Source organism: Gadus chalcogrammus, chromosome 9 (assembly GCF_026213295.1).
Source record: "Gadus chalcogrammus isolate NIFS_2021 chromosome 9, NIFS_Gcha_1.0, whole genome shotgun sequence".
Lineage (NCBI taxonomy): Eukaryota > Metazoa > Chordata > Actinopteri > Gadiformes > Gadidae > Gadus > Gadus chalcogrammus.
The window spans coordinates 6,887,283-6,904,821 of NC_079420.1; the positions used below are offsets into that span (position 1 = coordinate 6,887,283).

The 17,539-nt window shown below is 45.6% G+C and overlaps 1 protein-coding gene across 1 annotated transcript in view; it reads left to right on the forward strand.

Annotated features, from left to right (window-relative positions):
* Positions 1-17,539, forward strand: part of LOC130388802 (A disintegrin and metalloproteinase with thrombospondin motifs 20) — a 96,120-nt gene that overhangs the window by 59,604 nt on the left and 18,977 nt on the right. Inside the window, exons 24-28 of the mRNA XM_056598337.1 lie at positions 4-99; positions 2,257-2,421; positions 3,841-4,113; positions 5,357-5,518; positions 6,641-6,817. Of these exons, the coding sequence (XP_056454312.1) occupies positions 4-99; positions 2,257-2,421; positions 3,841-4,113; positions 5,357-5,518; positions 6,641-6,817 (873 nt within the window). The remainder of the gene's footprint in view (positions 1-3; positions 100-2,256; positions 2,422-3,840; positions 4,114-5,356; positions 5,519-6,640; positions 6,818-17,539) is intronic.

Here is a 17,539-nt window from a genome sequence, read left to right on the forward strand (position 1 = left end):
TAGGATTGTGAGTCACCAGCCTGTCCCAGGGCGGCCCCTCAACACAGCACGTCCCGGCCCGACCTGTCGACCCAGTGGAGGTTTGGCTCCTGGACCACGGTGAGCAGACAGCCTTTGAGGTCTCAATCAGGCAGCACACACTGAAGCTGTTCACCATGCGCTCATCACAATCCCACTTGATTTATAGAGTAATTATTTTGCGAAACTGCAATTACGTTCGAGTGTTTGACACGTGAAACAACACAACAAGAAAATAAATAATTGAAATCAATGTGGGCAGAATCACAGAGATACTTTTGAGCCAACGACAATATGAAGTGCCTAACAAGGGAAACAACACAACCGCAACAACAAATTAGTTCAAAAGAAAAGCTAATCAGAGTCCCCAAAATGTATTTGAGTTGGACACACAAGGTATGATGACCCAAGAGCCGGTGTGTTTATATTGGTCCAACTGTTGAGGGGAATTCTAAAATAATACAATTATTAATGGCTCATCCTTAGTTTGATAGTGAAGCCAGGATGCACTTCAAGCATGATTAATAGCAGAGGGACTTCATGGCTGCTGGTCAATCCAAACAAAGTAAACTGATTCATATTTATTCCTTGTTTATCTCTTCCTTTTTCGCGGACAAGGAAGTGAGAGCTTGTTTGTGTTTGGCCGTGTGGTATAAACAACAAGACAGGGACGCTAATAAAACTAGCATAGTTTCCGTTGTGCTCTCTACAATACGTGAGCATATCATTCAACGCTGGGACGCCACTGACCGCCAGCCCTCTGGGCGATCAGATAAGCGGATGACACAACTGGTGTGTTGTCGTCCATTTCCGTTGAAGTAGCAAACACCGGTTCACCAGGGCGAACATGAGTGAATCCGTCTTTGCGGTACCAGTTGACCTCGTTCAAGTTCAGAGTAAAAAAAACACAACAACCTATTGTATTTATGCTTATGTGTTTTCTTCATCTGATATGTGATATTGGAACGAGCGGAATGTAAGCATTATTTACCCAGACGCGTAGTAGTCCTATGATCTGAGAATTGCATAGGTACCGTGGTATCACATACGCACACACACACACACACACACACACACACACACACACACACACACACACACACACACACACACACACACACACACACACACACACACACACACACACACACACACACACACACACACACACACACACACACACACACACACAGATTGGCTCCAGTGTCTGGGCTTTGAGGCCCCTCCGTCGTCTATCTCGCACTTGGGTTGTTGTGCTTCTTAAATGAAAGCCAGATTCTGTCCAAACACGCGTCTATGGTTTCCACGATGGAACCGTGTCTGTCAAACTGTGAACCCACATGTCAAGGAGACCAGCGCCAGTGAGGTCTTCTAGACTCTCTCTCGCAGACACTAATGCACACACACACGCACAGACACACACACACACACACACACACACACACACACACACACACACACACACACACACACACACACACACACACACACACACACACACACACACACACACACACACACACACACACACACACACACACACATACACAAACACACACACATCCAAAACACATCGCTCTCTTTCTGTTTCTTGCATACTCACAGACACACAAACACACTTTCTAACTCTCCCGTTTTCTCTCTCTCTTTCTCTCTCTATCTCTATTCCCTGGAAACAAAAATACATGCACACACGTATATATTCTCTGTATATGTACATTCTCCCGTCTCAAGCGACACTGTTTGTGTGTGCATATTGTCTGTGCAGCCGTGTGAGGGCTTGAGTTGTGGTGCATATTTCATCTGGTAACATTTGATTGCATTAGGTATTCATCCCCGGAGACATGTTCAATGTGACCTGCTGGTGAGCTGGATGCTGCTCAGAGAGAGAGAGAGAGAGAGAGAGAGAGAGAGAGAGAGAGAGAGAGAGAGAGAGAGAGAGAGAGAGAGAGAGAGAGAGAGAGAGAGAGAGAGAGAGAGAGAGAGAGAGAGAGAGAGAGAGAGAGAGGGAGAGGGGGAGGGGGAGAGAGAGAGAGAGAGAGAGAGAGAGAGAGAGAGAGAATTGTGGATGTCAATTAGCAGTTTTATTATTACACACAGTATTGTATGATAGTGTATGTGTCATTGAGTGTGTTCTTGCCCCTTTGCTTTCTTTCGTGGGTAGGTGCAACAGTAAACAGTGGTGTATAACTGTGTGTGTGTGTGTGTGTGTGTGTGTGTGTGTGTGTGTTCCCCCAGTGCTCTGTGTCGTGTGGGAAGGGGCGGCAGGCGCGCTACGTGAGCTGCCGGGACGCCCAGGGGGGCGTGGCCGACGAGTCGTACTGCGCCAGCCTACCGCGGCCCCCCGAGGCCTCCGACTGCTTCAGCCCCTGCGGACAGTGGCGCGCCGGGGAGTGGTCCACAGTGAGTAACCCCGGCCAATCGCAGAAGGACCAGTCCACCCTAAGCCAATCAGAACAGGACCAGGCCACCCTAAGCCAATCAGAACAGGACCAGGCCACCCTAAGCCAATCAGAACAGGGCCAGGCCACCCTAAGCCTTTAAGAACAGGACCAGTCCAACCGTGGCCAGTTAGAGCAGGGCAGATCCACCCTAAGCCAATAAGAACAGGACCAGTTCACCTGTGGCCAATCAGAGCGCAGTATCAAGCATTATGTTCCAAGTTAAATGTTGTCAGTGTGCACATAGTTAAATGTTGTAAGATGATCGATGACTTGAGAATTTTTCAAAGTTTATTAAGTATGAACAAAACAACAAAAACTACAAATTGGTCGACATTTATAAGTATGAGCCATTACATTTTTTGGCATCTATTTACCTCAGTAAACCATCACAGAGCGTCAATAAGCAAGGGAGGACAGCATGTTGGCTCTGCCTCGGCATAGTGATCGACCAAAACCAGACTCCCAGTCCTGGCTCCATTGTTTCCCAAGAGGAGCGGCCTCTTACAGACACAAGGACGGTCACGATCGTGAACCGATGAGCTTGAGGATGAGCTTGAGACTCAGAGCAGCTAATGGTCTCCTGATGAGCTGCTCCTTGAGAGAGCTCCGTTTTGGCGCGGCCTCCAAAGACATTGGGGGTTGAGGACTCCTCGGGGTTGCGAGCGTTGCCGTCGCTCCAGGGGCCGTCATCGCTGACAGCCCCGAGACGCTTTCCAGTTGTGCCGCAGAGCTGCAGTGTGTCACTGGAGGATTGAGCTGTCAGGATGACACACCAGAAGAGGTGCTTTTCGCGGCGTCTCAAGGTCCAGTCGGCGCAGTACGCCGTCTGACCCAGAGTCGTCCTGCTTTGAAGCGGGGCGGCGTAGGGCCGAGGAGTATTGCGGCTCTGACCTCGTTCTTCCTGTTAAAACACGAGGCCTTAAAGCCCATCCTTTTGCCTTTCTCTGCCATGTCTCTCACTCTGGTGAGCTCTGCCTCCCTCTGTCTCTCTCCTTGCCTATCTCTGTCTGTGTCCGTCTGCCTCTGAATCTCTCGCTCTCTTTATGTCTGTTTGTCAGTCTCTCAATCTATCCCCCTGTCCCTCTTTCTCCTGCTGGCTGTCGCTCGCTCTGCCTGTCTTTGCCGTCCTCAGTCTCTCTCCCTCTGAATCTCTCCCTCTGTCTCTGCCTGTCTCTGTCTTTGTCTCTCTCCCTCTGAATCTCTCTCTCTCTTTCTTTCCGCTCCTACGTTCTCCATGTCCTCCTCTTAATTCCCCCTCATCCTCCCGCTCTCCCTCTCTCTCGCACCCCCTCTCTTCCTCTCGTGTCTCTCAAACCACCACCTCTCCCTCACCACCTCTCCCCCCTTCTCCCTCCCCCCCCCCCCTCTCACCCCACAGTGCTCCCTGACGTGCGGGGGCGTTGGCCGGGCCACCAGGCAGGTGGTGTGCAGCAACTACCACCAGCCCGTGGACCCGTCCTTCTGCGACCCGGACGAGAGGCCCGGCGCCGGGCAGGAGTGCACGGCGGCCCCCTGCACCTCCACCTCCTCCTCCGTCTTCCAGAGGCAGCGCAGCAACGAGCAGCCCCACGGCTACCCCCAGGACCCGGGCCACCGGAGCTGGAACGTGCCCTCGTCGGACAACCAGTGGCGGACCGGTCCCTGGGGCGCGGTATGTCCGCCGTGTGGTCTCCGTGGAAACAAGCAATACAAACTACGAGGGGGAGAAGAGGGGCTTGCTGCCAGGCAGAACATTTACATTCAGGGCATTTAGAAAAGAGGATTTTTCCCCCAAAAACATACAACTGTTGGTACTCCTACGGCGGGGTCAACCATGCAAGACGACACCCAGCTCATCGGGAGTAGTTAGTGTGAGGTGTCTTGCTTAGGGACACCTCGACAATCAGCTAAGGAGGAGCCAGGGATCGAACTAGCAACCTTCCCGTTACATTCGACCCGCTCTAACCCCAGAGCTAAGACGACCCTCAGAAGCCAGAAGTTGTTTTTCGGATCCTGTTGTTGTTTCTTCGTACCCAAGTCTAAGCTAAGTCATTCTCAAGTCAGGAAGTGTAATTACTTCAGTGTGTATGCGTGCTGCTTCCTGACGCCTGTCATGTCTGCGTGTGACACATGTGGCGGGTGGCGGTGCAGGATATCAGGTTTAATAGAACAGCGCATGCATTCTGAAGGCCATACAATAGCAGTACTGTACATTTCATCTCCTGTAGCGAGTGTGGCTGTCTGACGGATGACAGTTCCAACACCGGGGTTTTGAAAGGGTAATCCTGTGCTCCGAGTTTGAGCCCAAACGTCCCCATTCTACCTGTAAGCCATCTTAGACCAAGATGCATTATTTATAATAACTTTAAGTCGCTTTCGACTGATAAAGGAGCCGCCTAAATAGTAAATGGTAAGGGAGACAGACAGACAGTGAGCGAGATAATAAATACTCAGAGTGTTTAGTACATTCCAGCTCTCATGCGAGGTTTGACATTGCAGCCTAGTACAGCTGGTTTGAGTCCCTATTAGACGCAATAGGAATGACTGTGCCTTCACCAAGCATTCAATCATGTGCTTGTGTGTGTGTGTGTGTGTGTGTGTGTGTGTGTGTGTGTGTGTGTGTGTGTGTGTGTGTGTGTGTGTGTGTGTGTGTGTGTGTGTGTGTGTGTGTGTGTGTGTGTGTGTGAGTGTGTGTGTGCACATGCATTGGTATCTGTGAGACAGAAATATCGAATCCCCCCCCTGCATCATAAGCAAATCAACAATTTCGGGTACTTTTATTCTGCAGCCATGACTGCAGAGGTCCCCTCCATTGTCCCCGGATGCGTACATCCACCCGTGTGTCTATATATAGACGGCATCCCCCGGGGGCTCCACTTGACCCAGAGCTTTGTCTTCCCGCCGCCCCCCCCCAGTGTTCCAGTACGTGCGCGGGGGGCTTCCAGCGGCGGGTGGTGGTGTGTCAGGACGGGGACGGACGCTCCAACAGCTACTGCGACGAGAGGGTGAAGCCAGCCGAGTCCAAGGGCTGCGACTCGGGCCCCTGTCCGCTGTGGAACTTCGGCATCTGGGGCGAGGTGTGAGAACGTGCATGTGGCTTTCATCTCTCGTACGCGGCGCAGGCGGCCTTGTCCCGCCGCGCCGACAGTTGTTCTGGAGTTAATATTCTCTGATCCGGTGCTCTCTCGCTCTCTTTCTGAATCTCTCTCTTGGTGTCGCTCTGTCTCTCCTTTTTTCTCTCTCGCTCTGAACCTATCTTCCTCTCTGATTTTCGCTCTGGTCTCTTTCCCCCTCTCTCCTACTATGTCTCCCTTTCTGTGTCTTGCTGTCTCTCTCTCTCTCTCTCTCTCTCTGGTCTCTCTCTCTCCCTCTCTCTCTCTCTCTCTGGTTTCTCTCTATCTCTGGTCTCTCTCCCCCTCTCTCTGGTCTCTCTCTCTCTCTCACTCTCTCTCTCTCTGGTTTCTCTCTATCTCTGGTCTCTCTCCCCCTCTCTCTCTCTCTCTCTCTCTCTCTCTCTCTCTCTCTCTCTCTATCTCTATCTCTCCCCCTCTATCTCTGGTCTCTCTCCCCATCTCTCTCGCTCTCTCTCTCTCTCGCTCTCTCTCTCTCTCTGGTCTCTATCTCTGGTCTCTCTCCCCCTCTCTCGCGCGCTCTCTCTCTCTCACTCTCACACCCCCCTCTCTCTATCTCTATCTCTCTCTCTCTCTCTCTCTCTCTCTCTCTCTCTCTCTCTCTCTCTCTCTCTCTCTCTCTCTCTCTCTCTCTCTCTCTCTCTCTCTCTCTCTGGACTCTCTCTCTGTAAAACACACAAACACTAACACTTGCCAGATCATATGACAGGTCTTTCAAGCCTTTTACCATACACAATCATCTGAAGGACGAGGACTCGTTGAGGTTGAAATATTATGCAATTATTCAATTAAACCTAAACGCAGCGCATAAGAGACTAACAGTTTTTGCATGTTTTTCTAACTATGATCTGTTCTTAAGATGACTCACGTCCCCAGCGACTCCAACCCTTAAATATACATGTTCCCGTTTTTTTTGCTAACACTTCCTTACCAACCAAATCACTTCCAGACACAGAAACCTTAGCAGGGCATCCATCCCATCGCTATGATCGTCTCCTGGATTTCATCACAATAATCACAACTATGACATCACATCACATCATCACGTCTCCCTCCTCTCGCGCACAGTGCACCCAGACCTGCGGGGGGGGCCGGAGGACCCGGCTGGTGGTCTGCCAGCGACCCAGCGGCCAGAGACTCTACGACCGCAACTGCGACGTCCTGGAGAAGCCCTCGGACATGGAGCAGTGCAACCAGCACGCCTGCCCTGGCTCCGCCTCCTGGCACCGCCGACCATGGAAGCCGGTACGATGATAGTAGTTCCCCCCCCCCCCCCCCCCCCCCCCCCCCCTTAACCTCCACCACAACCCCCCACCACCAGTCCACCACACACTCCTGCCCTTACCGACGACACGTCCAGTACACACACACACACACACACACACACACAGACACAGACACAGACACACAATCGCCTCTCCTTTATCTCCCTGTGGTGGGGGGCAGGGGGGAGTAGGCGTTTTTAGTAGACGTGTGTGTGTGTGCTTGTGTGTGTGTTTGTGTGTGTGTGTGTGTGTGTGTGTGTGTGTGTGTGTGTGTGTGGGTGGTTTCAAAACAAAACCAATTTCAAAACAAACACCAACAGTCCCCCTGACGCTGTACTGTACCGTACCAGAGTACAGTACCCAGAGCACTGTACAGTACATTACCGCGAGGGCCCCCCCCCCCCCCCCCTCTGAAAAGTAAATGAAACGGTTGTATTTTTAACCTTTTAAACTGTATACGAGCCCGAGCGGGGAGCAGGGTACGCAGTGATCCTGCGGGCCCACCCACGTGGGTTGTGGGGTGGCATGGTGCTGATTAGAATCGAGAGGAGAGAGGAGGAGGAGGAGGAGGAGGAGGAGGAGGAGGAGGAGGAGAAAAAAAATAAAGAAAGTTAAGATTGCTACCCCACTTAGGGACCCATTCAAATAACACATGGATCCCATTTTAGAAGCCTGCGCTCGGGGTTTCAAACCTATAAATTAGCGGGGCCGTGTTGTCCTAGCAAGCCATTTATTTGTAAAGGGCGGTAACAAATATGTCGAAAAAATATATTTATTTCATATGTGAAGCGTGAGGTAAACGTTCTTGTTGTTGTTGCTGTCTTCACCATGTATGCAAGGTACACAAGTGTATATTTGTGTATAAGAGTTAAGACCTTTATTGAACAGCAACAAATGACTGTTACTTTATTTTGTATATGCATCTTTGTACAGTATTGATTTTGAGTAGTTCTAGTACCTAGGTTTATTAAGTAAATATATTTATATTTTTACTGGTGCTCTTACTTGGAACCTCTCATCTCCATTCATTTATAATAATAAACAAACTTTGTACAGAAGAAAATTGTTTCTTAACAACAAAGTATTTTTTTATATCACGGAACATTTCTTTAAAAATAACATTGCGGTTTCATTAAAAGCCATATAATACTTCTATATTGAACAGGCGCCGTCAGTAAACATTGTTACATTTACGGTCCTGCGTTAGTGTGACATCTGGTGATCTTTATAATGTGAAGACAATGTGTCGTACGAATGACCATGCAGTGTATGTTGAGCTCCTCAACTAGTCGTAGTCACAAGAGTAAATTAACCCTAAATGGCGTGTGATGTGACCTTTCAATCATGTTTAGACATTATCTGTTTGAATAACGTCAAACTCACACAAGCTACAGTTGATCCGTTTTCGTGTGTTTCAATGTGGTCAGATTACGCTACTATGCAAACCTGGCCAAGTGTGCTTGTGCACGCATACTTTGTGAATTATCAGGTTTTCTATGTTTTTGGTTTGTCTGTTTGTTTTTCTCTAAATCAGCTCATTTTCAAATCAACTTCAACTTCAATTTCTGCAATACCAGATACCTCGATCTAATACTAGCATGAAATAATTTGTTTCTATCACACAATTTATTTGGGCCTGTTTGAAATTTCTGAAGGATTTGTTTTTCAAGAAAAAGTAAGTTATTTATTGTTTACAATAGTTTATTCATTGTTGCAGCTTTAATATTTGTGCCACAGTTGACATTCATGTTCACACTGTACTTGATCAATTTGTCACTAAGAACAAAACAAAAAATGACAGTTGTGTCACTGGAAATGTCTCAATGCCTACAAGTCTGTACAATATATACTTTATAAAACTGTTTCCAGAATCAGGTGCAATTTTTTTAAAAACACTCTTCCACTATCGAAGAACATTACAGTAAACGCTAACCGTAAATAGTTAAAAAATAGTGACAAATAATGAGGTGAAGTGTACCAAGTGGCTCATTGTTTGTGCTGTGAGGAGATCTCTCTCCATCTCTGTTGTACTGTCGTTTCTCTCACTGTGTGTTTCTTCCATCATAACTCTGATGGCCATGGTGCCCTTCATTAAGACATGGCTATTTTTCTCTCACTCCTCCGCCCCCTCGTTTCTCTCAAGACCCTTCCCCCATTCAGAGATAGTCACCCCTCCCTCTAGTGGGGGGTAAACTCTGCCTATCTTGTCACTTGGCTTCTTTTTTCATCTTCTTCTATTTATTTTATTTACCTTCAAAAAGCACATCAGCATGTGGAATTAGCTCTGCCCACTGTAAAGATTATTAAAGAAAGTGTTGTGAAATTTGTGTTGTTTCTCAATAGCATTTTACTGGCCTCACAGAACAGATTCTTCCCTCCGATATTATCATTTTGTTTAGGAACAATTTGACAAAGGATAGTAAAATTGGACACATGTAGAAGATTTAGTGTGAGTATTTATTTCTTCTTACATTTTGTAAACACAGCAAGTTCACATTTTTTACATTGTCATATCAGAGTTTATTACCAGCCTTAAATCAAATTCATGTGTATTTGTCTTGACATAAAAATATGAATTGCCTCTAAATCATTTATATATGTTTTACCACCGTCCTGTTGATGCCAATGGGTGGTTGAAAATAGGGACAAGGATGATTCACTATTTGATCATGGTTTACTAGAGACGCGCAGAATTCATCCACTGATCCCCAATACAAACTAATACCTCTCCCTTGCCGTCCTAGTTTATCATGATTATCCTCAGTCATCCTTGTTTGACCTAGTCTTAGTGACACAGTGCAGGTGTGGAAATGAATGAGCACCCGTGCTTACCTTCGGTCATGCTTAGGTCATGTGTTATACTTGCTCATAGTAAACACCCAACCACACACTACTCAGTGTGATCCCATCATTAACTGAACCCTGCCAATGGCCAATCTCCCATAGTAACCACACGGTCCTAGGGCCCTTTTATTACTTCGGTTGATTATTTTGATTCTGTTATTGTATGCCGGAGTGTTTTATTTGGTAATGTCACATAGAGCAGTATACCCAGTCCATCCAAATCCAGCTTTTGCAGAGTTTGCCAACATCTGTTTACACTCAATGTTAAAAGCAATGCTTTGCTAGCGGCAAGACCAGAGTAGCACAGTATAACGATTACGAGAGGAATATTTATATTCATTATCAGTGGTGCCCACGGTTGTTTAGTTTATTAATGGCCCCCACATTAACGCTTAAAACCGTTTTAATAAGAATCGTACGCCGCATTAATCCTACCATAGAATGAGGACAGAATTACAGAATTGAGCGCTTATTAACCTTAAACAGTCATGGGGGTCTTAATCACTGAGGGTCTGAATGCCCTGCAGTCCCCAGTAATCAAGGTTATGGTAACCAAATACTAAGATAACGTTGTACTGCATTGAGCCCAGAGGGGGTTCTTCAGCTCGGGCTCTGATTAATTGTAATTGAACGCAACGTGGACTACTAAATAATAAATTTTTAGCTTGATTAACTGTTATAAAGCTTGATTAAACAGACAATTCATCAACTGTGCAAATGGTCACAGATGTGAATGTATAATTTGTGTTGAGCACTATAATGTAGTGTCCAAATTAAATTTTATTGAACAGCGATAGAAGTATAGTTGTGTTTCTTGTGTTGCATAGTATCATCAAAGCATGTTGCATTCGGGGCCGTAGAACACTTCTTACCTTGTGTACATTCCTCTTCTTTCAGCAGCATCAGAGCAAAATATTTTTTCATTTCTTGAAAACAAAATTATGCTTTTACACTTGACCAGTGCTCCCGATCCAATTTCTGCTTTTGTAATACCTCTTCATGTACAAGTGGTAAATCTGATATCTGAGAATGAAATCTCCAAGTTAAAAAGTAGTTATTTTGAATATGATGTGTTTTTGGTGTAATGTATCCAAATTTGAAAATCTTTGGCATACCCTAGACGAATACATTTTCTTTGCGATTTATATATTATATAATAAATGTAGATACATCTCAGTATTCCCCCTTTGACATTTGGCCCTGTTATTAATCTTATATCCATCTACATAGAATGGACATATTTATATAAATATTTATACCATAAATCAGATTTTAATTAAAGCAGTGATTAACTTTATAATAATATTTCTATATAATATTAAAAACAACAACAATGATATGCACATACATACAGCCTCTTAAACCCACTTTAGAAGTATACAAAAAAAGATAAGACAAAAAACGACACAAAATTTGAGTTTATTTTCCAACCTTCAGTTATAAAGCAGCACAGTCTCTTGTGATTCAACAGAAAGGTGAACACCACCCAGTAATGATGATCACCTTTTAAAGATGAACCCATTCAGTCACGTAGGCAGAAGGCCTGAACAATGGCCGACCGCGGCACCATTTCAGTAATTGACCCGTATAGTTGGTAACGAAAACAAACCATTTCCTGCCAAGGCATTCAGAGTCTCTGGTCGACCGAGATCCTCGTCAAAATCACTTGCTGAACTAAAAATGTGTTGCTTAAAATGAAATCCACATGCAAAACACTACACATACTTTCTGGTCCCCCCAGCCCACCAACCTACCAACTGCTGCCCCCAAGGGGATTCTGGGTAGGGATATTCTCCGAACCTGTCACCCAGAGGTCATATGATCGTGACATCATTGGGCTTGTGTTTCCTGATGCAGCCCACATTGCTAGTTTGGTCTGGAAAGGGGGCACTTGCACATGTTCAATCTGGAAGTTCCTCTCAACACCGAGAGTAGACTCTTTTTCGTCGGCTCGCGTTGAAACTCGAGTTGGCTGACAACCTTACACTAGATAACCGGGGGATGGAGGGGTCTGTTTGTACTTCAACAGAACTTTGGAAGACAAATGATGCAATTGATGATTAGTATGTTTGTCAAGATTAAGTCGTTCCAGGTTGTGGAATGTTCTAGAACCAGAGAACGGAGGATTCATGGCAGATAAGAAACCAAAGATTATCTGAAAACACTGGTAGAAAATTATCTAGATTGTGCACTTGGTAGTACACTCTGTAGCGGTGGTCAACAGAGTTCAGAGAAAAATGAATATTTCTGTTTTTGTTTATTTCATTTCAAGTCGTAAATTATAATATGTATTATACTACGAGTCATGGACTCATTCTATGCATATACATATGTATATAAACATGGTAATCAGTCATCTGCCCCTCTTTGCCATCTGAGGCCACAGTGGGAGTCTGAAATATTGTGTGCCATGTTGTGGCTTGGAACATTTGACTTTAATTTAGACATTATGGTATAGTTTGGGGGTTGACAAGTATTCCTCAGCCACAGGAAACATCAGTTGACCACAAACAACATTCATGGAGAGATTTTGGAAGGAAACAGACTCTTGAATAAGACTAAGTCTTCCCAACATAGACCTATTAAAAAGTATCAAAGGCATGTATAATTCAGTACTCAACCCATTGTTTTCAAGTAATGTTACTACTGCAGTAGACGTTTCAGGACATGTTTACCATTTGCCATCAGTGATATTGGTGAATAAGGGATGAATAGTTTCATAAGCCTGGACACTATGGCATCCATCCTTAAGATGATACAGAAAAGATGAGCATTATGTACTGATAAACCATTGATATGTACAAGGACATTTAAACAAGGAGGTATTTAATTTCTACATGAGCAAACAAGGTAAAATAAATAGTCAACTTAAACTAGGTCACATCTATCCATGCACAAGCCTCTTCTTGCCTTTCCCCAATATGTGGACTGGATGAGCATGTTTTGAAAGATTCACAAGATGGCTGTTAAAGTTTGTTGTTGCTGTGACATGAAAAGGCTGTGTACCGACCCTATAAAACACTGGGCCGTGTGTTTGGCTCCGAGGTACATCGTAATGGAGAACATGTGTCGCACACTCCCATTGCTCCAACCTTAACACAACTGTGGACTTCATTAACTAGAATATTCTCTCGTTTGGGATTTTTCTAAAGGGACTAATGGAGCCAAGTTCAATTGAGCCCTGTAGTCACTCAACACCTGGACTCATTATAGTCCTTTCTCAACAGGTTTAGCAGATGAGAAAAGCTGGAATATAAACCAATGTTAAATATTCAACATGCCCAAAAGCTCTTTCTGCACTATCCCGCAAATAACCTTTTCTCCAGGCATACATCTTTTAGAAGAGTATAATACGTATAGAACATTTGTGGCTAGTTCCTCGATTACTTCTGCTACTTCTTCCGCTAGCAACCGCCATTCGGGAACCCTTTGGAACACCGGCCTTTCCAGAGTGACGTGGATACTGGCATACACTGAAAGGCTAGCTGGCAGGAAATGGCATACTACTGATGAAGTGACGCGCACATCTACGTACAAGTGCTTGGCACATCTACGTACAAGTGCTTGGCACTTTTCCAAATCACCTCAAGAACATTAAGCACAGGAGTGTGGAATGGTTCCAAATCACCATAAGTGCAAACCACCCTAAATTACCATAGTAACCGTACCATTTTGAAGAAGAAAAAAAGGCAGCTGTGTGCCATTTAACAGAAAGAGAGAGTTGGCCTTGAATGCTCCGTGTCAAAGGTCACCCCTTTATAATGTCTCGCCTCATCTCATTCAACCCCTGCCCCCCCCCTGCCCTCCCTCCCTGTCCGGTCCGAGCTGTTCCATCAAGGCAGGCATTTATCATTAAGGCCTTGTCATTGCTACCTGACTTCACCGCGCCCGCTGTAGCAAGCGGCACGGAATGCCTCAAGCTACAGCGCGACGATGGAAGAAAAAAAAAAACGGAAAAGAGTTTCCAGGCACTGTGTTTAGACAGACGGAAATACTGAGCCGTTTTGTCATTTCATGTTGACTTATGGTTGCACAGTTTGTCTTTTCTGAGTGGTGTTGACTTAAAAGGAAATGGTGTTGGAGTAACTCTAGAGGGCCGTGCTCAGCGGGGTGTTTATTTGAGTTCATGGGTAAGGAATGAGCATGGTTTAGCTTAACTGGCACACCACGTTGAATGAGATCCTGACGAAAAGCCTCTTAGTCCAGCTTCCGTCGCTGCCGTCCGATCTATAGCCGTGTTGATACCGGCGCAGAATGCTTTCCACATGATCCTCCTATTCAATCAGTTCCGTCAGTTTTCGAATTAATGCAACGGTGAGGTCAACAGGTCCCTTGTGAGCCACCGTTTAATCGAAACATTGTTCAAAGACGAGTATAAAAGACATATGAGTTGAATTACACGCTAACTCATTTAATTGGCTAGGACTTCAATCGTTGGATTAAAGTACCGTGTCGGATCACATTGATTCTGGATAGGCTTATTAAACTATCATGGGGTATTCTCTCAAGACAGACCTTTTTCGTTTTTCATGCTTCAGTCTAGCCACATTTGTGGCTACATTTAAGGTAGCCACGTTTTTTGTAACCAGATCCAGAACCGAATCCAACGTATTTTGACTAATCACGTCACGGTGTTCATGAACACGCATCCTCCCCCAGAAACAAACCGAGGAAGTTGATTGTAATGCATCGCTCAACAAGTCGTGATTGGTCGAGAAATACCTTTGGATCCGCTTCTAGACTTCTGGATCCATTACAAAAAAACGTGGCTTGCTTAAGTACAGACGTGAAGTCTGGAGCTTTTTTCTTTAAAAGCAAGTCTGTCTCGAGAGACTTATCTGTGGTTGACCTTAAAAGCAGTGCTGGTTGGGAAGATCTATGTGTTCCGACAACATACCCTTACCCCTTCGGACGCCGCTCTCACCAGCTGTCCCCTCGTGACAACATGTGTTGTTTTGACTTGCAGAACGGGACCTGGATGGGAAAAAGTCTGTGCCTTGTGTGCTCGGTATTCACTCTGTATGCCTGCCCTCTGTGTACAATACTTGGTAAACAGAGTACAGACTTGACCCAGAGTAGTCACAATTGATCTCTGTCTCTCTCTCTATTTATCTTCCCTTAGTTTTTTTCTCTCTCGCTCTCTTTGTCCAGCTTTTGCCCTCTCTCTCTCTTTCTCTTCCTTTCTCTCCCTCTCTCTTGCTCTACCTCTCTCTCGCTTTCTATCATTTTTTCTTTCTTTCTTTCTTTCTCTTGGATTTGTGTGTGTATGGGTTTGTGATAATCTTTTCTGCGACTATGTTTTTTCTATTATCCTTTGGTTTTAGTGTCACCAGAAGAACAAATTGTCATTGATAGTCGTAAAGTTGAGTCCTAATGCCTCATTATCTCTACATAGTTCTGATTAGAAACCATGAGACCAAGACATAGAACTTGCATCATGGTGTCTTTCTGTACAGTACATGCATGGAGCAGATAGCTGCGTAATCTGATAGACACGTAACGCTGGCGTTGGCTGCTCAGGGTGTTAAATTTCCAGACTTCAGATCTTGACAGCTCTTACAAGTTTGTTCTTGCTCCAGGTCGAAGCCGATCTCTTTTCCAGAGTCAGTGAAAAGTACAGTGACCATGTGCTGGGTATTAGGGTTTATTTTGCGTACGTCAGGCCGCTGCAATGTGATTGGAATTTAAGCTTGGCGCTCTTACGTTGTTATATGGGATCGCTTAGGTTCAGTCAATATACAAATACGACACAATATTCCCCTTTTGAGTTCTTGCGCTTCTTTGGGGAGAATGTGCCTTCTTTCTAGTCTTTGTTTTGATACTTTCATTGGGTATTTTATTTCTTATTACATTTAATTTATGATCTTGTGCAATCCTGATTCTGCTCTTTCCCTACCGTTTTGCATTGCTTGATATCTATAGCTATCTGTTTTATCTACAGGATCAATTTCATTGTCTGACACAGCAAAGTTAATGACATTTTCCAAGACACTTGGTGTAGGTTAGCACAAGTAAACAGGTTTGAGTAATGTGTTAAGGATCTTATACAGCTTATAGAAGTGTGAACATCATACATCGTTCTTCCTATAACCAACATTTATACATTATGACCCATAGTGCTCAGTGCAATCCATACCGAAGTAACTAGCAGTAATTGAGAAAAATTGTATTTTTCTGAATGGCCGACATCACCAATCTTTTTCTTACAACCGTTTCCATGCTGACATGTTTCCATGCGGACATGTTTCCATGCGGACATGTTTCCATGCGGACATGTTTCCATGCGTTGCTGTTGCCTTGTCCTCTTACCTGCTGGTCAGCACTCAGAGGGGCGGCCATCTTGGTTCCAGCTTCAGCCAGTCCTACAGTGCTCATAGATAAATCGATTTTAAATATTTTCGGTATTTGACGGTATTCGTAATAATTATATCATTACACAATCATAATACACTAATATCCTCTAGTACCCAGAATCCAGTTGTAATTTTGACATTTTTTTTCTTCTTACTGTCCTTTTTTTCCCCCTCCATCACTATCGTTAGAATCAAACAATTAAACCCAAAGTCTTCTTATCAGCCTCTTCCACATGCGCCCCCGGGCTGTTGTACCACCCGCTCAGCATACAGAGCAGAACAAACATAAATTAGCCGGATTCGGTTTGGCACTCAATGACATGAGCTGCTCCGGGGCCCCCCCTGAAACCCCAGCGCTACAGCGCAGGAATGCCACTTGAGAGCCCCACACAGCCCAGGCTGGGGCTGCTGCTGCCTGCTGTTTAAGTATGGCTTTCACGTTCCTAAATATCACTTATCTCCTTCTCTGCAATGCTCTGACCTGATCTGTTGTTTTTCTTGTGTGGGTTTGGGGGTTTGCGCTGCGGGGGGGGGGGGGGGGGTGGGGGGGGTTGCATGGCTAAACAAAGGGTCACTTTGGTACAAGTGTTTTTCCGACATTGTGGTAAAGTCAAGTCGTACGAATGTGCGGTTGTTGCTGCAAATAGTAGTCTTTTTTTGAACGGCAGTGTTATTTCTATCACTGGTATTCTCCTCCCCTGTCATTTTCCTTCATTCTTATTATGGCTGGTTCACCTTTTGGGGTTCTCCCCCCAGTTTCCCCCCCCTAAATGAATTGCCGTTATGCTGTGGTAATCTAGAAGTCTGTCCGTGTGAATTTCTCAATTTTCACCTCGCTCTGTGTTAAAAGAAATCGTAAATCTGCGTCTTCGCCAAAGCAAGAGGTCATCGACCATCACGCAAATCACGATCATCCCCGCGGCGATGTCGAACAGCAAACATTTCACAGAACTCAAAGCATGAGCGACTCTCTCTCTCTCTCTCTCTCTCTCTCTCCTCTGTTGTTCCCTGCGCTCCGAAGCCTTGTTTACAACAGCTATCTATAGAAGTCTATAACAGTCCTCACTTGACGGTAAACAGTACAGTCTATCCCCCTCTACCCCAGCTTCGAGCTACAATAGGTGGAAGAGAAAAAGAGTCTTACCTGGGCGGGCTGTGGCTGAGTGAGGGGGTGTGTGGGCGTCCGGGGCACCGAGGCCTGGGTCCTTCGTCTCTCCAGGCTCTCCCTCGTTGGTAGAGTCTCCTTGGTCCTCCGCTCGGTCGCTCCCGTCCCCCCGGTTTTCCCCCGTGCTCCTGCGCCGCTGATTAGCTAATGGCTGGCAGATGAGGTTTTTTTTTGGAGGAGGAGGTGCCGATGGTGGTGGGGGTGGTGGTGGTGGTGGTGGTGTTGGTGGTGTTGGTGGTGGCGGAGGAGGAAGATACAGTTCAGCCAAGAAGCACAGCCCGTATGGCTGCAATTCCTTTGCTTCTTCTTTTTTTTCTTTTTCTCCCTCCCTCTCTTTCCC